The following is a 24,634-nucleotide window of genomic DNA, read 5'->3' on the forward strand; positions in this document are numbered from 1 at the left end:
CAAGGCCCTGACCTAAGAACATGCAGATGGGGACAAGGGCCCCATGCCCCAGCCTCCAGTGGCAGGTGCCGGGCTGGGGGCCCATGTCGGTCAGAACTCTGGGTCACAAGTGACGGAAACTCAGACTAAAAGGGCCTAAAGCAAGAGTGAAGTCATTGATTGGCTCAGGTGTACAGAATGTCTGTGGCTACCTTCCCCTCAACGTTACTGTGAACCTAACACTGCTTTATTTTTAAAGTATTCGTGTTTTAAATATATAGACACCACCTTCAGGTGCAGCTTGACCCAGGGGCTGCCCAGGAAGAGGTGGTCACCGGAGCCCCTCTTGGCTTTTTTTTCCCCCAAGATGGCCCGACCTCAGTCCCCTTCTTTGTGGCCCCAAACTGACCACAGTCCCCAAGCTCACACACTGACCCACCAGCATCCAGGGGCAGAAAAGGGTGCTGCTTTCCCAGAAACCCCAGCTGTGCCTCCTTGGTCCAGGCTCCTACTGGTGACCCCATCACCGTGGCCGGGGAGGGAAGTCCTGATCCGGCCAGGGCGCCCCACAGTGGGGAAGGGGGTACGCCGACAGGAACCCCAGATGTTGCTCTCAGAAGGCGGGGGGTGTGGACTCAGCCCTCACAGGGGCGAAGCAGGCGCTGCTGGGGGGAGGGGTGGGTGGCTTACCAAACCTGGGCTCTGAACCCAGGTGGTCACGCATCCCACGTGCCCCCCTCCCCCGACGCCCGGCATCCCCTCTGAGGGGGTCTCCTGCCTTGCCTTCGCCCTCGAACACCTTCTGACATGCAGCCGAGTTGCTGCCTCCTGCATCCTGCGTGGGAGCCAGAGCCTCGGCCAGCACTGCCCTTGACGCCCTGGGCCCTGTGGCTCAGGGTGGGGCTGGTGGCGGAGGGTGAGGTGAGCGCCGGCTTTTGAGTCCGAATTGCTGGCTCTGCTGCCCCCGGCGGCTCCTCCAGGGCCTCTGTCCGCCCCACCGACGGCACCAGAGCAGGTGACCTCAGAGACGCGAGCCCAGAAGGAACTCCTCCACAGCTCTGGGCGCCGTGTCGGGGCGGGGGGATGTCTCCTCTCCTCGGCTGGGTGTCCGGCACCGGGGCGGGGAGGGACCTGCCCCGCATGCAGCCTCCAGGGAGATGTGTGGCCGGCTGGTGAGGTCTGCCCGGGCCGTGATGGGGTGGCGGGCGACCCCGTGCAAGCTGCCGTCTCTGTTCCAGGCACTTACGTGATGACGGTCACGGCCAACGACGCCGACGACGGCACCACGGCCAACGGGATGGTGCGGTACCGGATCGTGACCCAGACCCCGCAGAGCCCCTCCCAGAACATGTTCACCATCAACAGCGAGACGGGGGACATCGTGACGGTGGCCGCCGGCCTGGACCGCGAGGTGAGGGGGCCCCCGGGCTGGGGAGCGTGGCCTCGCCCCTGCAGCCGGCACGGGAGGGCTGGCCCCGAGCCCCCGGCCTCGGAGGACCTCCGAGCCCCAGGGTGGGCCTCTCCCGTGGGGCCCGGGACGTCCGTGTCCTGTGCTGCCCGAGGGAGACAGGCTGAGCAAAGCAGCCCTTTGGGCGAATCACCGAGCTGGTCCCAGAGCTTCCAGAACAGGCCCCTCTGGCCTGCATGGGGCCCGCGGGCTGTGGTCATGGCAGGACCCAGGTCTGGAGGAGCTCAAGGACCCTCTGGGAACCTGAGCACTGCACCTGCCTGGAGCACCTGCCCCGCCCCCTCCCCAGTGGCCATCCTGCTGAGGCCCAGCGGTGCCCTCGGACGGGGTGGGCAGCTCTTCTCACCAGACCAGGCCTGGTTGGAACGGCGCCCACTGACCCCTGCTGGCGCCCGGTGCTGCCTACCTCCCGGCCACCCCTGGGAGCCCAGGAGGCTGGCACCTCTGTTACCACCTTCCTCCTCCCCGCTGTGCCTCCATGAGTGCCCCCCCTCCTGCCCAGAGCCAGACCTAGAAGGAGGCCGTCATGGGTGTGGGTGGGATGGGGACGGGGTGGAGGGGACTCTCCCGCCAGGAACAGGGCGTCCCCCCCGACAATGGGTCACCCCTCTTGGCTGCCAGACCCAGCTGTGGCACGGGCCCCTGTCCCCCAGATGAGTGCCGCCGCCCCCTCTGGCCTTGCCGTCTGGTCCCCTGTTGCTCTGCGTCTCCAGGGAGGAGCCCGCGCTGAGCTCAGTAAACGGGGGTTGGTCCGCGGCCTGAAGCAGGCGCTTCCCAGCAGACTCTCTCTCCCCGAGAGCTCTGCCAGCCTGGACCTCTGGGGGGCCACCTCCATCTGGGGCTGGGGTCTCCTTGCTGGGGGCTGCTTTGCGGGGCCGAGGCTGGCAAGGAAGGGACAGATGGTCCCTTCCCTGACTGAGTCTCCACATCCAGTGATGCTGGCAGGTTGGGGAAGCCATGGAGCCAAGACTTCAGACTCGCCACACCTGCCAGGACTTGTCTCAGCAAATTGTCACCCCACACCTTCCGGATCCATACATGCCAGGCCATGGCCTGGCAAGTGCCACCTGCCTACATCCCTGGGAAATGCACGAGGCAGCACCCACGTGGTGGGTGGGACAGAGGGGCCAGGGGAAAGGTAGTCTATGCATCTGTGGCTCAACGGGAAGCAGGGTGGCCTTGGGGTCCATGGGGACTCAGGCTTGGCTGAGCAGGGGACAGCTCTGAGCATCGGCCACAGCGTCTCCTGTCTGGGACGTGGGCACGTGCAGGGTCAGGGGAGATGCGGGCGAGGTCACCCCTGAGCAGGAGCACGTGTCCCGTGTGCTTCTGCCTCACTTAGCCGGTGTGGACAGAAGTGCTGTGTGTTAGATGAGGGCTCCGCCCAGGGCCGGGGGTGGACGTGCTGCAGTGGTCGCGTGTGTAGCAGTGGATCACGTGCGTGGGCAGTGGCTCCCGTGTGTGGGCAGTGGATCCCGTGTGTGGGCAGTGGATCGTGTGCACAGGGTTATTGCTGTGAGCGGATGAAATCTAACGATCGAGAAATCAGGGGAGGCTTCTCAGAGGAGGTGGCCTTGCTCTGATCCTTGAGGAGCTGATACAATGAATGGTATTTTGTCCTCTTTGGGACCAAGGACCTGGATTTCCTGAACGCTGCACACACGTCTACCTTGTTTCGAGTAATCGCAGATACCACTCAACACTCTCGCTTCCTTTCCATCAGAACATTTCACGGAGCGCCTGCTTTGTGCTCGAAACCACCAGGGGTGCTGGGGAGACAGAAGCAAACAGTGCAAGGGGTGTCCCTGCTTGTGTGGGGCTCACTTTGTGGGAGGAAGAAACGGACAAGGGAGACTCCGCACGAGCCAAATCAGCTCTGGCAGCGGTGTGTGTTATAACGAGATAGGGTCACGCACTGTCCACAGGGGGCCGGGATGGGGACGGAGCGGTCAGGGAGGCGCCCAGGAAGGGTCCCTCGCTGGTGTGCCAGGGCTGGCGTAACAGAGGACACCTCTGGGGGCCCGAAAGAGGGAAGTGCATCCCCTCTGAGTTCTCAGACCTGAAGTCCAAGGTCCCAGCACGCCTGGCCCCGCCGTCCCCCCGCCACAGGGACGGACCCCACCCCTGCCCAGCCGTCCTCCACCCTCTGCCGCCTGGTGATGAGTGTGGCCGCCAGGCCCAGGAAACAGAGGCGGGGAGGGGCGGTACCAGCCGACGTCTGTCGGCTGCGCAGAAGGAGAGGCATTTGGGGGGCCTCTGGCCAGAAGCAAAGGGGCAGGCTCCAGAGCACCTTCTAGAAGTTGGCAGAGGGAGGGGCCCACCCTTGGACGGCTTGTGGGGGTCTGTTCCCAGCGTGTATGTATCTGTGAACAAGTGGCAGGTGTGGGCACAGGGACAGAGCCCAGGCCGGCCGCCTCCCAGGAGCAGGAGGTGGAGGGAGAGACCCAGGGATCTCGAGGGCATCCGTACTTGCTTCCCGTTCTTTTGTGAGTGATGCGGAGTCGTCGCCTAGGCAGAACCTAGACGCCAGGCCCCGGGGACCCCACAGTGCCGGCCGGGCACCCACCCTGCACCTTAGCACATCTGAATCCGGGTAATAGCATTTCTTTCCAGTTGAGAAGGCGAGGCTGCGGGTTCCTCTGAATTCCCTGGGGTCGCAGTCATGGGGGTCACGGGGTCTTGGAACTCAAGAGAGGCTCTGCCCCAGGGGCCCAGGCCCACCCCACCCCCATGCCGGACCCTCTGGACACCAGCAGGAGCCGGGATTCACGCTGGGGTGAGGGGAGGGCTGGTGCGTGGCCTGGGGGCAGCCTCGGGGGGCTCTGCCCTACCGGGGCTTCCGTGCCGCAGACAGCAAGGAGGGCCTCGGGCTGCCATTCTTTAAAATCCTGTGCGAGGCAGACAGCACCCATCTTGGGGCCTCATCCAGCCATGGGGCCACCCCGGGCACCCCCAAATCTTTCCGTAAAGGCCAGCCCTCTTTAGCCATGAGGAAGCTTCATTTCCTCATCTCAGAACTGGGGCCATGAGGAGTTTTTCTGTCGTGGCTCATCGCTGACAAACCCGAGTAGGATCCATGAGGATGTGGGTTTGATCCCTGGCCTCGCTCAGTGGGCTAAGGATCCGGCGCTGCCGTGAGCTGTGGTGTAGATCGCAGACGCGGCTCAGATCCTGTGATACTGCGGCTGTGGTGTAGGCTGGCAGCCGTAGCTCCGATGGGACCCCTAGCCTGGGACCCTCTATATGTCGCAAGTGCGGCCTTAAAAAGACAAAAAAAAAAAAAAAAAAAGGAAAAAGAAACGGGAGCCTGAGCGTCGCCTGAGTGAGACAAGAGCTGCCCTGAAGCCGGAGGAAGGGCCTGTCGTGGCCCTGGGCCCGACCCCCCTCTGGAGTCTTTTCCGGGGGCAGCTCTGGAGAGGCCCTGCCCCCCAGGGAACCATGGGCCACCCACCTAAATCCGAGCTAGAGGCAAACACAGATCAGGCTGCTGTGTGTCCCAGACCCTGCGTGGACATGCTCTCACCAAGACTTGGGGTGAGCGTTTATCTGCCGGTCACTTTTAACCGAGCGGTCCCTGTGCTTGTCCGCTCTGACCCGCAACCTCTCAGAGACCCCCTCCGCAGCGACACGGTGACACCTGATGGGAAGGAACTGACAGGTGACAAGGTCCCTGAGAGCGGGGCTGCAGATCAGGAGGGCCTGGCGTCTTCTTTGGGGCAGCTGCTGGGTGGGTCACAGCCCCTCGCCAGCGCCCCCACCTCCGCCCCAGAGCAGGTGGCTTCTGAATCTCAGGTGGATCAGATGAAATAACTGAACACGAGCCATCTGTACTGATGAGCGCATCCGAGGACTGCGGGCTGTGATTGCCCTGAGACCGTGGCTGGCCGCACCTCCCTGCCCATTGGGCCCTGCGCTGTGCCCAGGCCGCCCTGGCTGCCACCCAGTCCTGCCCAGGAGCCACCACACCTGTGTTCCCTGGGCCTGGGCTCTCGTAATGACCCCCTTCTCCTGAGCGCCCCCTCCGGGTGCCCCCATCTTGCTGGGTTTCCAGGCACCACCTCATCCCCCCTCCCCACATTGCCCCCTCCCAGGGTGCCTATGACCCCTGCCCCGAGATCATGAGCTCCAAGGGGCAGGATGTGAGGGAGAAGCCCTGCTGGGCCCTCCTCCTAGCATCTTTCGGAGGGAATTTTAACTGCTGAGCTGGCGCGGGGCAGGGTCTTGCGTGACCGTGGTGTGTAAGTGCCAGGCCTGGGGGTGGCGCCTGCACTGAGGATCCCCTCCGGGAGCCACGAGCACCAAGGGGCACTGGCTTTGGGATTCTCAACACATCCTGGTTCCCAGCATTTCCAGGGCTTTCCGAACGCCGGCCTCTCCTCAAGGCTGTCACAGGAAGCGGCGAGCCCGAGAGCAGAGGACAGCGTTTCCTTTAAAGAGAGACGCAAAGCGCTGAGGCCCTTTGGACTCTGTCATTTGGAGACAGGCCAGCAGAGCCGCACATGCAGCCCAGGGGCAGCCCAGTGCTCCCCCAGGCCCATTCCTGCCTCCTGGACCTCCCACCACACAGTGGCTGCAGGTGACACTTTCCCAGCCACGCCCGTTCATTGAGCCGGGCTCGGCCGGCAACTGTGCACAGGCGTCCGTTCGGGTGTAGTCACCACCGTGGCAAACAGGCCTGGCGCTGACCCGGGGCTCACGGTTCCGGGCAGCAGGGGGCCCTGCAGGCAGGTCCAGGGCTGGGCCTCCCGGGGGAGTAGCTGGGCTGCCCCCATGGGGTGGCGAGATGGAGGTCTGACCTGAGATGAGAGCCTTCACCGGCCCTGCCCTGCCTCCTCTGCCAGGAAGCCCTGGCTGCTTTCTTGCCCCTTGCCTGCACCCCTGCTGCCTCTCCCTCAGCAGCCTGGAGGGCCTTGCATTTCAGGATGGGGAGCAAGGGCACCTCCTGGCAGAAGGAAGAGGCGTCCCCGTGTGTCCCCTCTGCTGAGAACGTGCGTAGAACCTTGCCCTGGCCTGCTCAGTGGCTCAGACCCACCCCACCCCGGGGTCTGTGCGCAGACTCCCCTGGCTGCCCATAAGTGTCTGTCTTCTTCCTTCGCGACGTCTCACCCTCCCCACCTGGCACCAGGCCGAGGCTGCCGCCACCTCCTGTTCAGACCGTGATGGCACCTGCCCAGGTGGTGTCCCTGCTCCCGCGCCGCAGTCTGCCCTCAGTCAGCAGTCAGGCCGTCCTGCCCACGCGCCGTCCAGTCCTGGCCGCCCGTCTCCCCAGAGTGAAGCCCAAGCCGACCCCTGCTCCCTCGCACCCTCCTGGCCAGGCTGGAGCACCCGCCCCAGGGCCTTTCGCCGCCTCCTCCGCTCACAACATCCTCCCCACACACCCGCCGGCTCCCTGAGCTCCCTGCCCTGGCACAGAAGCCCAGCGGGGCCGTCCTGCTTCAACGAACACACCCTCTGCTGCTTTCCGCTGCCTCCTTTCTGCATGGCCTTGTCGCCCCTGGGGTGACACGTTTTGCTTGTCCGCCGTCTCCTCCCCCAGAGTGCTGGTTCTCATCCGGGGTGATTCCCCTCAGGGACATCAGCCACGTCTGGGGACAGTTTGGGTGGTTACACTGCAGTGGGGGTGGAGGCCAGGGGTTCATGCACAGGACACCCCACGTCCAGGCCCCACGGAGCCCAGGCTTCTAGAACCGGGGATGTGGCCCCTCTGTGGTCAGGTGAGAGGTGCGTGCACGCAGCTGTGGCTGCCACACCCCCAGTGGCGAGGTCTGTGTGTCTGTGACCCGGGCTGTGGGGTCAGGAGAAGCCGGGGTGGCCCTGTCTCCCTGGACGGGACAGGACCTCCCGTGTCCCCCATCCGCCCCCAGGCCACTCCCCACTCATGTTCTCCCCAGATTCCTGGACTCACAGAGTCCTCAGTGGTCACCAGGTGGCGCCCTTCCCTCTGTGCCCAGGGGCAGGGTGTCCAGCACCGCACCCAACTGCGCCCATCAGGAACCAGAGGGGTCTGTGCGTCGTGCCCACCCCCGCCCCCAGGCAGCAGGCCCTACCCAAAGAGTTGTAATTTTCTGGGTTTTGGCCCAGCTCAGTGGAGCAGAAACCAAACCGGCTATAGGGTGAGGAGGGGAGATGGGCTGGCTGGGGCTTGGGGAGGAGCCAATAAGGCCCCCAGGTGCCTCCCCCCCAGTGTGGGCGGAGCCAAGGGGGTGCCCTGAGGCCGCTGCAGAGGGCACAGAGCTCAGCATGAGGCTTCCCTGGGGAAGGGGTGGGTTTCAGTGACGGACTCCCGGGAAGCCAGATCCCAAGGACAGCGGGCAGTCGGGAGGGTGGCTCTCCTCCCCGACCCCACGGTGTGCAGCTCTGACCTCAGACTTGAGGCCCTGGGCTAGGGTAGGGCGGGAAGAACTAAGGGCTCCCGGGCTGCCCGCATCACACGCTGCCCCCAGGCTGCGGGGTTCCCAGGGGGAGGGCGGCTGGGGCCTGCTGAGGCTCTGGGTGCGAGTGGGCTCCGCGGGTCTGATCACCCTGCAGGCCCAGTGTGGAGCCCGTGCTGGACCACAGACCAGGACATAGCGCCCATCAGCTGGGAGAGCCACACCCTGTGGCAGGCGGGCAGGGGGGTCCCCAGCGCCCCCTGGAGGCCGCGTAGCACCTGGTGTTATCGCTTGGCCGCCACCCACGCACTCCGTCCGCAGCGATTTGCGTCTTCAGCGCTGGCCTCCCCCACCTGTCGGTTCCAGGGTGTTGCCATCCCCCCAGGAAACCGGGCTGTCGGCGGTCACTCCCACGCCCCCAGCCCCTGGGGCTGGCAGCCTCTAATCTGCTCCCTGTGGAGTGGCCGCCTCCTCACGTTCTGAACCCTCTGGGGGCCTTTGCGTCTGCCGGCTTTTACTGGGCATCACGTTTTCAGGGTTCAACCACGTTGCAGCTGGTGTCAGACTCCACCCCTCCACACTCTGCTCATTCCCTGCCCGTCGTGGACCTTCGGGCTGCGTCCCCGTGACAAGTGCTGCGGTCAGCACGGCTCCAGTATCTGCCTGGAGGCCTGTCCTGGTTCCGGGGGCACACGCCTAGGTCCCAGGCTGCAACTTCCCAAGAGCGCGGCCTGTTGTCCTCAGTGGCCGCTCGGCCCATGCCTTTTGGGATGAGTCTCCACGCACTTCACGTGGGCAAGGCTCCTCCCGCCTCGTGGCTCCTTCCACGGCGCCCGTCTTCTGGGCCCCTAGTCGCATTCTCGGGCCCCAAGCGGACGCCCGAGGGCTGAGCACATGAGGACCAGATGCAGGGAGAAGGCCCCGCCCTCAGTGTGCGCTGTCTCGCAGCAGTGACCCGCCACGCCAGGGATGCGCTGACCTAGCCAGGGACAGGGACCTCCCCAGCAGCCACCCTGATGCCCTGGGCTCATTCGTCTGCCCACCTGAGTGTGGACTGCTGGCCTCTCAGCCTCGATTTTCACCCGCGTGCCAGCCACCTGGTGGGGTGATGCGCTCAGGGCGCTGTGGCATGCAGCCCAGGAGCAGTGGGACAGGCGGATGCGGGCTGGGTGCAGGAGGGCCGAGGGCTCATGGGGCGCAGGAATCTTTGATGCTTTTCTAGGGCAGGCCGGCCGCCTGCATTATTGATGGATGTTCTGCAAAATTCAGATGCTGAGCTATGGGGAGGTGAGCAAGTCCCCAGGGACAGCTGCTTGAGGTTTTCTTCCCTCCTCTTGAACTTGAAAATGGCCAAACTGCATTTGAATGAATTCACTGTGGCCCCACTGCTGCCTGGCTCCAGGGGCATCTGGCCGTGTTCTCTGCACCCAGCAGGGGCAGGTGGCTACCGCTGGGCAGTGGCCCCAGCTGGCGGCGGGGGCCCTGCTCAGGATGCCCCACGGTGGTGAGTGGCTGTTACCCACTGGCCTTCGCCCCCGCCTCTAGCCACCCACCTGTCCCCGGCGGGTGGACAGGGAGCGCAGAGGCAGGAGCAGCAAGATCAGGAATGCTGGCCAGTCCGGAGCTCGTCCAGGTTGCTGGGATTCAGCCTCTGATGGCCGGGCCCCAGGCACTCCGCTGGCCAGCCCAGGACCCTGAGGGAGTCACCTGCCCCTCCCTTGACCCAGTCTGACCCCGGCACAGCGGGAGGGCCTGGCCCTGCTCACAGGCTGGCCAGGGTGCAGAGTGTGGTCTGTGCCGTCACCAGGAGGGGGCGCCAGGGCAGCAGCCGGCTGGCTCCCGGCCCCTCAGCTGGCCTCAGGTGAGCGTGCAGTGCACGGTCACACAAGGTCTGAGAAAGGCTTCTTAAATAAAACCTCAAAACCCCACCCACGCCAGCCCCGCCTGCAGAGAAAAGATGAGACGGCTACCTGCGCTTCCCGGGGATGCCCATGGGACCTGCCCACCACCCTCGGCCTCTAAGTAGCACCCCAGAAGGGACCTGGTGAAAGAGAAAGGGATGACCACCATGAAGTCTCAAAAAGATGCTTTCTCTTAGAAAAAGAAAGCGCAGGGGGCCTGGTCGGCATCCCCCAGGGCGCCCGGGACGCGCCAATCCTGTGCCCGCCCAGGGGACACACTGGGTTCCACCACGGCCCCTGCCCTGTCGCTTCCTCCTGTGGGTTTTCTTGCCGCTCCCCCCACCTTGGTCAGGAAGGCCCCCCGTCCGGGCTCCCAAATGCAAGACTGGGCACGCCCCCTAGTGGTGGCCGGCTGCACAACATGCTCTCCCACAGGCACGCACGTGCATGCACACAGGCGGGTACGCCACGCGTGCACACGTGGATACGCACACACACATGCATCCTGACACGCGTGTGTGTACACACACACACATACACGTATGTGCGTGCACACTGGTACACAAACACTTGCATACCTGGGGGTATAGAAGTGCATACGTGTGGCACACCAACGTGCAGGTGCACATCTGAGCACGTGTCCCTGCGTCTCTGAGATGTTTGCTTCTCTTCAGCGTCTTCTGAGGGCGGCCGCCCCCAGTGGTCCCCTGTGGAGGCCGCGACTCCACGATTCTGGAGCTGAGAACGACTGCGGTTTTCTGAGGGAACAGTCTTCCTCTCCTCTGGTCCAATCCCTCCCTTGGCTCTGGGCCTGAATCCGCTGGTGCTCCCGCTCGGGCCCCTGGCAGGGGCGGCCAGTCCCAGGAGGGAGGTCAGGGGTGAGATGTGATGGCTCCTATCGCCTCTGCCCGCTGAGGCCCCACCTTCCCACCGGCCGGTCCCACAGAGCTCTGACGATGGGGCCACCGGGTCCCACTGTCCACTTTGAGAAAGGCTGGCAGGGGCGGGACATTTCAGGTGCCTCCTTCTCCCCAGAGGCCTGCGGGTCCTGGGGTGACCACACACTGGCCTCATGGACCACGGAAGAGCATCCTCTGCCGGCGCTGGAGACGGAGGTCCGAGACCGAGGTGTGGGCAGGGCTGGGTCCTTCCGGGGGCTCGCGGGAGGCCTCCCGTGCTGCTTCCAGCTACCATCATGTTGCCGCGGCCCCTGGGTCTCTTGGCTGGTGGTCACCCCGGTCTCTGCCCCGTCTCCCATGGCCGCCACCTCCCTGCGTCCTCATCTTCTCTTTCAAGGACACCTGTCACTGGATCTGGGTTAGGGGCAGCCGCATTTGGAACAGTGTGCAGGCACGTTCTGGACTCCAGAGAGAGCCCTGAAGTCTGGGCTCTGGAGCCCGGCTCGTGGGGCGAGGGCAAGCGGAGGGCAGCCCTACTGATGCCTAGAGGAAAAGCAGCCTCAGGAGAGAGGGGTTCTGGTGGGGGGCGCAGGCATGGGTGGGAGGCCTTGTGGATGAGATGGAGCAGAGCGTGCGAACAGCCCCACACCGATCCTGGGGCGGGGGCTGTCCCTGAGGGGAGGCCCCAAGTCCCAAGGAGGCCCTGTCCACGTGGCCACAGCAAAAGTGGGCAAGGGGGCAGGGGTGAGGCCAGCCTGCTTCAGCTCCCGGCACCAGGCAGGTGGGTCTTGGCCTTGGTTCCCCCTCTGGGACGGGAGCTGTGATGCAGAGGCCATTCCAGGGGCGGCGTCTCTGGCCTGGGCCCGGACTTCCATGGAAGGCCCTTTAAAAGTACACGGTTGTCAGGACTGATTTCTAACGAAGGCGGGTGTAGCAGCAGCTTAAACTGCTTTGTGGAGTTTGTTTACTGAAGAGCGAGGAGGTCCTGGCCCCGAGGCGTCATCTGAACAGCGCTGGGCGGAGGGCATGACTTTGTCCACCGTGTGGGGGTGACTCTTGTGTGGCTGGGGGGGGAGCCCTGCCACAATACCCCAACGGAGGCCATAAGCGTGAGGCCCTGAGTCTGTCCCCAGGTCCTGTTGGTGTCCCGGGGCTTGGGGACAGTGGTGCTCTGGGAGGCCAGGGAGGGCAGCAGCTGGTCCTGCTGTTGTCCTGCATCAGACACCCCGTCATCCCTCCGTCCTTCTTGAGAAATGGATGGCAGTGATAGGTGGACCTGACCTTCTGGCAAAGGAGAGAACCAGCTCCAACCAGGTCAAACAAACAAGGAATCACTGACTTATGTCATTGAACACAAAGTGTGGCTTCAGGTCTAGCTGGATCCAGGTGCCTCATGGGGCTTCAGGACTCACCTCCTTGGTCCTCTTCTCACCTCTGTTTCCCTCATTGGTGGTGTTTTCAGGTGGGCCCTTCCCATGTTGTAGCCAGGATGTCCCCAGCCTCCAAGACTGTGCCACCCAGTTTAGCAACCACGAGGGGAGAGAGCCCTGTCCCCCTCTAGGTCTAACCAGAGCAGCTCAGACCCCACAGCCATCCCTGTACCAGTGACGGGGCCTGGGCAGCGAGCGTACTGACTGGTCAGGCCTGGGCCGCCTGAGCCTCTGTGGGTGAAGAGCAGACAGGGGCCTGGGGACAGATGCTCCAATCAAGAGCCACTCATGAAACCAGCTCAGTGCCCAGCAGCAGCCCGGGAGCCTCGAGTCGCACAGAAGGCCCGGGGCTGTGGGGACAGCCCCTTCCGGGGCCCCGGCCTAGGCCCTGGGCCTGAGCTCTGTGACTGAGGGCGCAGTCAGACAGGGTCGCAGCAGCCCCTCTGAGGAGGTGACATCCAAGTGCAGGAAGGGCCCCAGGTGCCGCCCTGTCCAGTCTTGGGAGGGCGCCGCCCAGATGCTCGCAGCTCAGATTCCAGGTCACCCAGGAGGGAGGAGAAAGTGAGATTTGTCAAGAGCAGGAGAAACTTGGGTGAGAAAAGAGAAGTTTCCCAAATGAGGCTGCCCCCCCGCCCCGCCACCCGCCTTGTGGGAAAATCTGCTTGCTTTCTTTTTTTTTTTTTTTTTTTTTTTTGTGTGTGTGTGTCTTTTTGCCGTTTCTTGGGCTGCTTCCGCAGCATATGGAGGTTCCCAGGCTAGGGGTCGAATCGGAGCTGTAGCCACCGGCCTACGCCAGAGCCACAGCAACGCGGGATCCGAGCCGCGTCTGCGACCTACACCACAGCTCACAGCAACGCTGGATCCTTAACCCACTGAGCAAGGCCAGGGATCGAACCCGCAACCTCATGGTTCCTAGTCGGATTCGTTAACCACTGCGCCACGACGGGAACTCCCGATATTTCTAGACTTTTTAATGGTGGCCATTCTGACTGGTGTGAAGTGGTACCTCATTGTAGTTTTGATCTGAGCATCTTTTCATGCCTGTTGGCCATCTGCATGGCTTCTTTGGAGAAATATTTAAGTCTTCTGCCCATTTTTTTGATTGAGCCGGCTTTCTTGTTATCGAGTTGTATGAGCGTTTATAGACTTTGGAAGTGAAGGCCTTGTCAGTCCCATTGTTGGCAAATATTTCCTCCCATTCCGTAGGCTTTTTCATTTTATTTACAGTTTCCTTTGCCTTGCAAAGCTCATGTTTGTTGATTGGCTTTTATTTCTGTTGCCCTGGGAGACTGACCTGAGAAAACAGTGCTACAGTTGATGTCAGAGAATGTTCCGCCTGTGTTCTCTTCCAGTTTGATGGTGTCGTGTCTTGTATTCCAGTCTTTAAGCCATTTCGAGCTTATTTTTGGGTGTGGTGTGAGGGTGTGTTCTCGTTTCATCGACTTACATGCTGCTCACCAGCTTTCCCAGCACCACTTGCTGAAGAGACTCTGAAAAAGAGCAAGAGAGTAAACATTTCAAGCTTTGTGATCTCATCACAGCCACTCGGCTCAGCTGTTGTGCACAGTCACCCACAGACGATGTGTAAATGAATGGACACGGCCGTGTGCCAATAAAACTTTATCGACAAAAACAGGCAGTGGCAGGAAGATCTGGCCCAAATGTACTCGTCGGGTCCCTCAGAGCCCCCTCAGTGACTTCTGTCTGCCCACAAAGGTCCAGATACCTCAGTGGGCTCCCAGGAGCCTCAGTGGACAAGCCCGCTGTCCTCAGAACCTCTGTGGTCACCCCAGGCCTTGGGGAGCCTGAGTGCATGTTCACGGAGCACCTACTGTGCGCAGGCCCCACATTCAGCCCTGAGGACAGGCGGTGAGCAGGGCAGCATGGCTCCTGGAGCTCAGCTTGCTGAGGGACACAGACAGTGATGAGATGACGAATGTCACAAGAAACGTAAAACCAGAACAGCAGTAGGAGCGGCAGGTGCAGAGCGGAAAACGGACCCCGCCTGCCTGTGGCTCAGGGGATTCCATGGAAAGGCAACGTGAGCAAAGGCCAGAAAGACAGAGGCAATGACTAGCGGAGAAACAGAGGTGTCCCTGAGAAAGAGCGCGTGCAGGCCCTGGGGCGGGAGGACGTGGCAGGTCTAGGGAAGGAGGGAACTTGCAGAGGGTGTAGGGAGCCTGCCTGGAGCCGAGGCTGGAGAGCTGTCAGCACTAGCACACACCGCCTCCTGGACGCGGGTATGCATCGGGTGGCTTCTGCTGCATAACAAATATCCCAAACTTAGCCTAAAACAGCACCCATTTGTTTCCATTTATTTAGCCATCAATTCCACAGCTGGAAACATGCTCTGGCCTCGGCTGGGCTCATCATGCATCTGTCATCAGCTGCCAGGTCGGCTTGGGCTGCTGGTCTGGGAAGGAGGAGGGGATAGAGAGACGGAGGAGAGGGGGGGAGGGAGGAGGGAGGGGAGGGTGGAGACGGAGAGGGAGGGAGGGCGGGCGTTTGTGACCTGCCTGCCATCGCCCTTCCTTCTGGCGCCTGCTGGGAACCTGAGCGCGTTTCAGGGGCTCTCAGGGCAGGACACGGGCTTCTCCCCGACGTCTCAGGGAAGCAGGACTTGGTCACTCCCGGAGGCACATTTCCCCAAGTCCCTTTCTGCTCTGGACCCCAGAGCCCTCCCCCCTGCAGTAGTGCCAACGGGAGGCGGGCTGTGGTCCCGGGGGAGAGCTCCCACGAGGCTTGTCCTCCTGTCGCAGCGGAAGCACCTGTGACCTCTGGCCAAGCAGGGGTGTGGAAAGGCCACCTCTGCCGACTCGAGGTTTCTGTGCCGGTGGAGCGGCCAGCGAGGCCTGGTGGGGAGGCCGGGAGGCCCCTCGGTGCCTGGGAAAATCCATTCTTTCCGTCAGGCTTTGTCCTTTTCACCTCCCGCCTGCGTCTGAACGCTGACCGCTCCTTCCAGTCCGCCTTGCGGCCCAGGCGTGCTTTGTGTCCGCGGAGAGGGCAGGGCTTGAGTTTCTGGCCTGCAGCTGCACTTGACATGCTAAAGAAATCAAGTCCCTGCAGACACGGCCTGGGGGCTCTTTGCAAACTGCCCGCCCCCGGTTCTGCAAACCCACCGCCGTTCTGCCTGGATCCACGCCTGCGGAAGCCGGGCGCTGCGGTGAAGGCAGACACCTCGGCACCCTCGCCAAGTTCGTTCTCCACCGGGTCACCCGCCCGCCCAGCGCCCTGCCTCCGGCCGACGCGTCCCGTCCCGGGGACACCTCTGATGAAGTGGAAGCCGCCTGTAATCTAACACCCAGGCTGACGCTCTGTCCTCTCCTCGCCCTCCAGAAAGTCCAGCAGTACACAGTCATCATCCAGGCCACCGACATGGAGGGAAACCTCAACTACGGCCTCTCGAACACGGCCACCGCCATCATCACGGTGACGGACGTGAACGACAACCCGCCGGAGTTCACCGCCAGCACGGTGAGTGCGCCGTCCCCTCGCAGCCAGGACAGGCCGCGTGACTCGGGTTGCTTCTCTCGGCTGCTGCTGGGCGGGCAGACGGACAGCCGGAGGCTGAGGGAGCGGAGCCGGCCTGCGGGGCGGGGCCCCATCTGGCACAGCCACACCGGGTGACGTGGGACAGAGCGGTCTGGACACTCCTCCTGAGTCAGAGGAGTTAACCCGGGTGTTTGGGCTTCGGCGACAGGCTGACATCTCAGCCACTTTGGGGTGTGCGTGTGGCTGTGTGCGGTGGGACCGGCTGCGGGATGCCCGGGGAAGGAGGGCCGCGGCCAGCGGCAGGCCAGGATCTCAGGGTCGCCTTCCCCCGGCAGCCGCCCCTTCCCCGGGGGCGTAGAGCAGATGAGGGAGTAGCAGTGACAGTAAGAACTAGAGCCCAGGAGTTCCCGCTGTGGCTCAGCAGATTAAGAACCTGACTAGTATCTATGAGCACGCAGGTTCAGTCACTGGCCTCACTCAGTGGGTTAAGGGATCCTATGCTGCCATGAGCTGTGGTGTAGGTCGCAAATGAGGCTCAGATGTGGTGTTGCTGTGGCTGTGGTATAGACCGGCAGCTGTAGCTCCGATTCAACCCTAGCCTGGGAACCTCCATATGCTGTGGGTGTAGCCATAAACAAAATAAAGAACTAGAGCGCAAGCGACACCGTGGACCTCCCCCCAGTCCCCTGCCACCAACCCCAGGCACTGGCCAGGCCTTCCTGATCAGCCTGTGGTTCCGGACCCAGTTATGGAGAAGGGTGCTGAGGCTCAGAGAGCCTAAGTCACCTGCCCAAAGCCACACAGCCCACAAGTGGAGCAGCTGGGATTGGACCCCACCAGCTGTGCTCCCACGGGGCGGGGACGGGAGAGGGCGGGGAAGAGAGGCGGGGGACAGAGGGGAGACCTCTCCTCCGGGTGGGCGGGTCGGCTTGCCCTGAGAGCATCTCGCAGGCTAGAGCCCCTCTCAGTAAGCCTCCAATTCTCAGGTCCCCAAGTCCCACATCCCTGCAATCCCGCCTCCTGTGGTCCTGCCCTCCCTGCATCCCGCGTCCCAGTACCGGCATCTCACCTCCCGGAATCCCAGGTTCTGGGTCCAGCAGGACCTAGCGGAGGAGGGCGGTCCCCGGAGGTGGCCAGGCGGTGGGGGCGCAGCGCCATCTGGTGGGCATATGGCAGATCGCCCGGCAGAGGGAGCCGCTCAGACCCCTGCCTGCTGGTTCGCGCTGGGACGGCTTCCGCGCTGTTTGCGTCCGTGCCAGTGGCAGCGGCAGCGTCCGGGGAGCGTGCACCGGAGGGAGGCCGATCCTTGTCCGCTGCACTGAGGTCTAACGTGCCTGCAGCATGAGGCACGAGCCCTGAACAACACACCCCAGCCGCACCCCAGCCCCGTCCCCCGCGGCGGCCCCTGCTCCACCGTCCGTGGTCTGAGCCCTGCCCGTCCTGGGGCGTCAGGTAAACGGAGCCCCGCGGACCCCTCGCTCCGCGGGCGGCGTCGTGTCCGGTTGTATCAGCCCAGCTGTCCCGCCCTGCCGGGTTAGTTCCGCTTTCGGCTTGGATCCTTGGGGACATTCGTGAACACGTTTTCATTGCATCGTCCTGCTTCATCTGATCGCCCTCTGTGGGGTTTTAAATTCAGTTTCCCTAGTACTTCACAAGATGGGCAAGCCCGCGTCCTCGCGGCGACTGGCGGCTGAACAGGGTGTAAAGGCCTCGCTTTGAGGAGGAAGGCCCCTCCTCTCTGCCCGCGTCCCTTCTCTCGCCGTGTGGGTTTTTCCCGCTCATGTCACGTACTGGAGACCTGTCCATGTGCAGAGATTCTGAACGGCCTTGGAATTTTTTTCAGTGCGTGCTTAGAAATAATTTCAAGCTCACAGGAACAGGGAAAGCACAGCCACGGCCAGCGACCCCGTGCCGTCGCCGAGCCCACTCTTGTAGTTGTGTCCCCAGGACTCCTCCTGAACCGCCTGAGGAGGCTGTGTGATGGCTCACGTCTCGGGGCTTCTCGGACCGGCCGCAGTTGTCAGGGAAGCCGCTGCCACCCCTCCGTCCACCAGACACAGCCAAGGCCCAGAGGGCCGAGTCCCAGCTGCCCGAGGTGACTTGGTGAGACTGAGCCTCGTCCCCCACTTCCTGGGGCCTCACCTTTGTGCCACACCCCTGTCCTCTGAGAGCCCAAAAGAGTCTTCCACCCCTTCTGAGATGGGACATCCTTGTCTCCCCCAGCCCCCAAGTGTCTGCGCCTGCCAGCCCCCCACCCTGTTTTTTTCGGCTTCCGCAGCCCCAGAGAGGGGCCCCGGGCTGCCCCCACCCCCAAGCTCCCGCAGGGCAGATCCGCAGGGGACGCTCTGCCCGCTGTCCAGGCAAGGGTCCGGCTTCGGGGCCTCGCCCAGGTGGCTCTCCTGCTGCGTGACCGTCATCCGCCACACGGGAGATGCCCACTGATCCCCAGAAAGGCAGGTCCCAGACGGCCAGCAAGGAGTGGGGGACGAGGCCAGCCTTCCTGATTGCGTGTTTGCACTGGGGGTCTGCTCCAGGGGGGTGAGAAATCCACAGGCTGTCCCTGGGCACAGGAATGACACTGGGACGGAATTTGCAGCTGACCCGGGAGGCTCCTCAGAGAGCGTCCCAGGGGCAAGTTCCCGTCTCCACGCCACCTGAGGACAGTCCGCCCTCCCAGCCGTGCCCCAGAAGGACCCCTTCCAGGCCGATGTCCCCCTCTGCCCCTCTCTGGCAGTTCCCCCCCAAGAGGCCAGGAGGGCCCTGAGGCCCAGCCTCATTGGAGTCAGACCTCCGGGGCAATGGCGTGCCTGCGTGTGGCTGGGTGTGGACAGGACACCTTGGGGCGGATGACAGGCAGGGCCCCAGGACATGCCTGCTGGGCTCAGAGGGGGTGTGGGCGGAAGGCCCAGAGCTGGCCACACCCCCCACCAGCCCGGCTATTTTGATCGAGCTTAATCAAGAACAATCAGCAGAAGCTGAAGAGGTGGGAGGTGCGAGATCCGATTCCCATTCTTAAATGTTACCTGAAAGTTCTTTTCTCTGGGCCTGCGGTGGGCCTGCTGCCGCTAAGAAGCTGTCCTGCGGGTCGGCGGGGCCCTGGGCGCGGCCCTCCCTGGAGGGTGGCTGAGGGTCTGCAGGACAGGGCTCAGGCCCCAGGACACACCGCAGACCCTGCCTTGGGCTGCCCCTTGCCTGGTCCTCGAGTCCTGGAGCAGAGCCCTAGAGACCAGCGTCCCAGCGGCCTTCCCTTCCTCCAGCCCAGCCCCCACCACCCACACGCTTGCCCCCAGAGGGTCTCCGGGAGTCAGGAGACCCTGCCCCCCTCCCCGCGGTCCCTCTTAGCTGTGTGGCCTTGGGCTCATAGCTGGACTTCTCTGTGCATCAGAGTGTTTTCCTGAGCGTGACACCGTCTCAGGGTTGAGCCGGGAGCAGCTGGGAGCAGGAAGTCTGTTCTCTGCCCTGAAACCGCCAGTGGTAGCTGAGCCCTGCCCGGCTCAGGTCCGCCCCGCGCGCTGTCCCAGCCCCGCGTCACCGGTGAGGGGCTCACGGCAGAGGCGCCGAAACCGTTTCCAGTCCGGCTTCCTCATCTGTCAGGAAGGGGCGGGCCGGGTCCTTCGGGCTCATCGGACTCTGCCTGACGGAGGGACCTCGTTTGTAGCGCGTCTGCCCGGCCGGCCCACCCCCATCCCGAGGCGCGCAGGGATACGATTAGGCTCAACATTGAAGGGGCTGCGCTCTTGGTGGCTGCCCTCCCGGCGTCTCTGGGGACAGATGGGGCGACAAGCACCCAGGCCCTGCGTCTGCCGGCCAGAGTCCACACGCGCCCCGCTCAGAGGCGACCAGAGGCCGGGCAGTGACTTAGGGCCCTGGGCGCCAGGGCTGCGGCCCCACATGTTGAAGCCCTCTTGAAGCCCTCTTGAAGCCCTCTTGAAGCCCAGTGCCAGCCTCGGAATGGCCTGCCTGGCCAGGCAGAGAGCCAGCCTCAGCCCGGGGTTTAGACCGGGGTACCCGGGCTCCCCCAGCCTGAAAGTGGCCCCATCTGGCCGGAGCCCTGAGTCCCTGATCCCAGCGGCTCTTCAGCCGCGCCCACAAGCCGCGAGAGGGGTGACACCGACTCGGTGCGGGTCCCTGAGGACAGCAGTCTGGCGCCCAAAGGAGTGGACGCGGCGCCTCGGTCACCCAGACACCCTGCAAAGCTCTGCCCTGCAGGGTTCACCAGAACCGCTTCTCCAAGCACCTCGCGCCCTCCCACCAGGCCGGCCGCTTCCCAGGGGCGGCCACGCTTCCCATGGTCCTTCGATGGGGCGGGATGACCACGTCCTCGTGCTCCCGGCCCCCACCCAGCAGAGCTACGTGCAGGGGGAGGGACCGGGCTCCCCAGCTCCTGTGCTGACCAGCTGCTGGCCTTAGGCAAGTTCCAGAGCTTTCTGTGCCTCGGTCTCCTTGTCTGTAAGATGGGGTTGCAGTCCCCAGATGTCAGTCACTGAGCAGGTGCCCACACACAGCGAGACTTGGTGCGAGGCCAGCCCTGTGACCTGTCCCGAGGACCCAGCGTGGGAGAGGACCGGACTGAGCAAGGTGGGGAGGGGAGCGGGGGCTAGCGAGGGTCAAGGGCCCAGGCTGAGCCTCAGCAGCACCAGCGATGGTTTGAACCCCGAGGACAGAAACGAAAGCATCATTTGGGGGGGCATGGTGTCCCCCACAGAACAGGGGCCTCGGCTCTGGCGGACAGGTGCTACCATTCTCTGTCCTCCTGGCCCTGAGTCCTGCTGGACTTCCCTATTCTCACCCAAACCCTCCGCTCTGCTGATGTGACCTCCCTGGGGCAGGGCCCAGGCGCATTTCTGCCAGGAGCTGGGATTGTGCTGGAAGGCCCAGGCGTGAAGAGCAAATCCGCCCTGCCTCTCGGGAGGGGAGTGCATGCAGGTGCTGGGTTAACGTCTCGGCGAGAAATTCCGTTCTGATGCTCTTAAAATCCTTCCTTTCCCAAAGAGCCACCTTTGCATCCCGTGGGGCACGGGAGAGGCTTTCCCTGTGCCTGAAAACCCAAAAAATTAAATTAAAAACTCATCATGGCTAGGGAAGGTTAATAAGAAAATCCTAAACCAGACTTAGCAGCTTAAGGCCCTTCTTTGTGAACCTTTATTAAACTTGCATGAATTAAAACAGACTGTGCGAATAAACTTCCCCCAGAAGAGTCTGGAAGGAATCGGACTCGGGGACACACAGCTCTTCCGCTGCCGTGGAACCACAGGCCTGTGATTCTCCAGGGACTGACCGCAGCAGAGCGGGCGGAGGAGCCCAGCGGGACCCTCGCGGGCACGATGCCCCCCCAGAAGGTGCACCTGCAGCTCAGCCCCAGCGGGGGCTCTCAGATGACAGCAGCAGAACCCACCCTGGCTGTCTGAGCCGAGGCCGCAGCTGCCGGAACTCGTGAACAGCCACAAAACGAGGGCTGGGTGCATGGGGGCGGTGGGCAGCGCCCATCACCACCACAGGCCACAGAGACCGAAGCTCCCATCTCCGACGCTGGACAAGGTGCTACCCCCCCGCCTTCTGCCACTGCAGGCACCAAAGCGCAAGGCCTCTCTGCTGCTGTGTCTCCCTGGCAGGTTTGAGATCACCTGACCAGGTCGTGGCTATAGTAAAGGGTGAGAAAGCAGGTTTCTGGAGAATGAAGAAGGACATTTAGAAGGGGCTGGAGAGCCAGGCGCCCTAACTGATGTCCACCTCACTGACCCTGGCAACTGACACAAAATCTCCTCATCTCACAGAGGCTGAAGTCCTAGATCTATCTTCAGGCACAGCTGGATCCAGGCTCCAGCAGTCACTAGGAGCCTTCCCTGAGTGGTGCTTCCTCTGGGCTGGCTTCACACTCAGGCTGCGTGTGGCATCTCTGACCCACCCTGACGCCTTCAGGCCCAGGTGGTTACCATCCCAAGGCCAGAGACGGGGGGCACCAGAACTGAGCCCTAAGTGGCTGCTGCAAGCCGTGCACCCCTTTCTGAACTGAGGTGAGGGCCAGGCGGTCTAGAGCAGGGATTTCCCCGACCTCCTGTAAAGGGCATGTAGCAGGTATTGTCGGCTTTGGGGGGCCTGTCAAACTCCCCAACTCTGCCATGTGTATAAACAAGGCACGTGGCTGCCCCTAATGCCTTTATTTACAAAAACAGAATATGCAGCTGAACTTGGCCCTGTGCTGTGCCAGCCCCTGTGCCAGCCCGGCAGACCCGCCGCGCCCCTGAGAAAATGAGGCTGCGAGGCCCCCGGACCAGAGTTAGGGATCCCGGTTGCCCCCCCCCCGAATTCCTGAAAGGTGTGAGCTGGCCGCTCCCCCCACCCCCGTGGGTCTTCAGTGAGGGGAGAGTCCCTGTGTTCAAGCCACTGTTGTCTGGTTTTGAGTCACCTGCACCTCAGGGCCCCGGCCCTGACACTGCCCGGGGCTAGAATCTACACTGCTCAGGGCGGAAACCACTGCAGCACCCTGGGACCCGCAGCTGCGCTCAAGGTCCCGGTCTCTCGGAGGCACAGGCAGCCCTGAGGGCGCGGACCGGAGCTGGGGGCAGGGCCCGGCAGCTGGCACCCACGGCAGGTCCCGCTGCTCCGTCTCGCCCAGAGCAGAGGCTCTAGTCCACACGGCCTGCAGTGTGCCCAGTGGGCAGGGGTCGGGGTGGGTGGCATCTGCACCCCTGCAGAGGCTTTGACAGTTATCTGGAGAGGCCTGGCCCTTGAGCGCCCGGTGCGGAATGGGGAAATTTCCAGACGGCGGCTGCAAACTCAGAGCCGAGAAAACGCGAGGACGCGAGTACGAGGAGTACACGCCCCACCAGGCGCCTGGGTTTTGAAATTCACTCGGGGTGGCAAGGTGGGGCTGGGGACTTTGTAATAAAGCAATGCTGTGTGGGCTCCAGGACGTGAGAGGGCACAGCCGGGCACCAAGCAGGCCTGTCATCTCAGCCGTAACCGCCGGGCGCCCAACTGCAGAAAGGCTTTGGGCGGCCTGGGGGCTCACCTCTGGCTGAGATCAGGTGGGAGCAAAGGCGACCCAGGGGCCGAGGGGCTGGAACCAAGCTGCCTGGGCCTGCGGGCGTCCCGGGAGAGGCCAGCCTGGGCACCGTGCCCAGCACTCGGGGTTAATCCTTAGGACACTCTGGGCCCCTCCCTCTGTGGTACCCCAGGGTCTCCTAACCTCTCTTGCTTATGTTTCTTCATCTGTAAAATGGGCTTAAGAACAGAGATCTGAGGAACCTGGGGATCAATGCTCGGGCAGTGCCTGGCACCGGCTGGGCACTCGGTGACCGGCCTTAGGGCTGGGCTGCTGCAAGCACAGCCAGAAATCCCCGGATATTTGTCCAAACTTTGTCACCAGGTTTTGTGGCTCAGAGGCACACTGCATGGTGACAGGACGGCCACACTGTGTGCAGGGCCCTTGTTCACAAATTAAGAATTTCGAGACGGTGGCAGCAGAGCAGGGGAGTGAGGTCAGGGCCACTCTGAGCGGGGCCGCGTCTGCACAGCAGTGATGCTCACCTGCCGAGAGGTGAGCAGACTTCCCTCGCCGCCTCGGCCGCAGCGACACCCCCACCCGCGCCTGCACTAACTGCCACGGCCATGTGAGCACACCTGCAGATGGGCGTGGCTGCAGCCCACACTCTTCCGTGGCGGGAGAAAAAGGCTTGAGGCTCCAGGTTTGGTTGTTTGCACACCTGCAGCTGCTGACCCCGGGCCCCCTGGCCTGTTGGGGACGACGCGAGGGCAGGAGCCCAGAGGTGGTTTGGCTCGGGAAGCCCTCTGCAGCTGCCACCCTGTGTTCAGGTCCCGTTTCCAAGCACATCCTCAGAGTCTCTGGTGTCTGCCTGGGCCCCCGCTGCATGTGGAAGGGCTGGAAGGGCTTTAGGAGAGAGGCCGGGCGTGCGTGAGGGAGGGAGCCGGGCCCGTCCAGAGGCCACCTCGTCAGCACAGACACGGGATGGGCGCCCCGGGGGAATCGCCAGCCTGGGAGCAGCGGGAGGCAGAGCAGCCCACCCTGACCTCTCCCCGCTCCAGCCCTGCCACGGCTCCTAACCATCTCCTTCCTGACACTCGGCAGTACGCAGGCGAAGTGCCTGAAAACCGGGTGGAGACGGTGGTGGCAAACCTGACCGTGGTCGACCGAGATCAGCCTCACTCCCCAAACTGGAACGCCGTCTACCGCATCATCAGTGGGGACCCTTCGGGCCACTTCAGCATCCGCACAGACCCCGTCACCAACGAGGGCATGGTCACCGTAGCGAAGGTAGGTGCGCGCCTCCCTTCCTGCCGGGCACCCCGAGTTCGGCCCCGCCACCTGCCCAAAGACAAACCTAACCCAGGTGACACTCGGTTCAGTGCTCGGTGCCGCCCCCTCCCCCAGGACCTGAGGGCAAAGGTTCGTGCCCTCCGCTGCTGGGGCAGAGGCCACCCACCCCAAAGGGAGAAGGCTCCCATCTTCTCCCGGAAAGCACCCCCCCAATCCATGAGCAGGTGACTCATTAAGAGCCTCTTCTAATGTTGAACCGTCCTTGCATTCCGGAGAGAAATCCAGTCTGGCCAGGAAGGGGTTTTCTTTTGTGATGCACTGCAGGACGGACTTGGCTCAGGTCTAAAGATTTTCCGTGTATGTTTCGGAGCCACTCAAGCTAATGCTTGTCCTTTCCCACACTGTCTTTATCTCAGTTTGGGCATCAAGGTCAAGGGCTCATCAAGAAACGCGGTCTTGATGGGCGGTCTGGATTACCAAGGGGCAGCAGGGGGGACAGGGACGGGGGGGCTCTTCTACATCTTGGTGGCGGTGGTGGACTCGTGAACATTCACGAGCAAATCTTACTGTACATGAACTTTTTAAATCGAAGTCCAGCTGAGGGCACGTCCCTAGATGTGGGCTTTCGTAAAGGGCACCCGAGTTCCGAAGTTTTTTCCTAGTTTATTTTATCGAAGTACAGTTGATCTACACCGCGGCGTGAGTTTCTGCTACAGCAGAATGACTCGGCTACACACACACGTGTATATCCTTTTCCATTTGCTCGCCTCCGATGGGCCATTACGGGATGTCGGAGAGCGCTCCCCGTGCCGTACA

At 63.0% G+C, this 24,634-nt stretch overlaps 2 protein-coding genes across 6 annotated transcripts in view; one reads left to right on the forward strand and one right to left on the reverse strand.

Annotated features, from left to right (window-relative positions):
• CDH4 (cadherin 4) overlaps positions 1 to 24,634 on the forward strand; it is a 495,180-nt gene that overhangs the window by 453,122 nt on the left and 17,424 nt on the right. For all 4 annotated transcript variants that reach the window (XM_021078205.2, XM_085003313.1, XM_085003314.1 and 1 more), the window contains 3 exons: positions 1,218 to 1,390; positions 15,385 to 15,522; positions 23,630 to 23,815. In XM_021078205.2, coding sequence (XP_020933864.1) covers positions 1,218 to 1,390; positions 15,385 to 15,522; positions 23,630 to 23,815 — 497 coding nt within the window. The remainder of the gene's footprint in view (positions 1 to 1,217; positions 1,391 to 15,384; positions 15,523 to 23,629; positions 23,816 to 24,634) is intronic.
• The window catches only part of TAF4 (TATA-box binding protein associated factor 4), a 106,605-nt gene continuing 94,975 nt past the window's right edge, over positions 13,005 to 24,634 (reverse strand). For both annotated transcript variants that reach the window (XM_085003309.1, XM_085003308.1), the window contains exon 16: positions 13,005 to 13,538. In XM_085003309.1, coding sequence (XP_084859435.1) covers positions 13,503 to 13,538 — 36 coding nt within the window. In that variant the 3' untranslated portion in view covers positions 13,005 to 13,502. The remainder of the gene's footprint in view (positions 13,539 to 24,634) is intronic.

Source organism: Sus scrofa, chromosome 17, assembly GCF_054392235.1.
Source record: "Sus scrofa isolate SSC_HxYL_T2T_F1_AM1 chromosome 17, Sscrofa_HxYL_maternal_Yorkshire_Landrace_v2.0, whole genome shotgun sequence".
NCBI classification, from domain to species: domain Eukaryota; kingdom Metazoa; phylum Chordata; class Mammalia; order Artiodactyla; family Suidae; genus Sus; species Sus scrofa.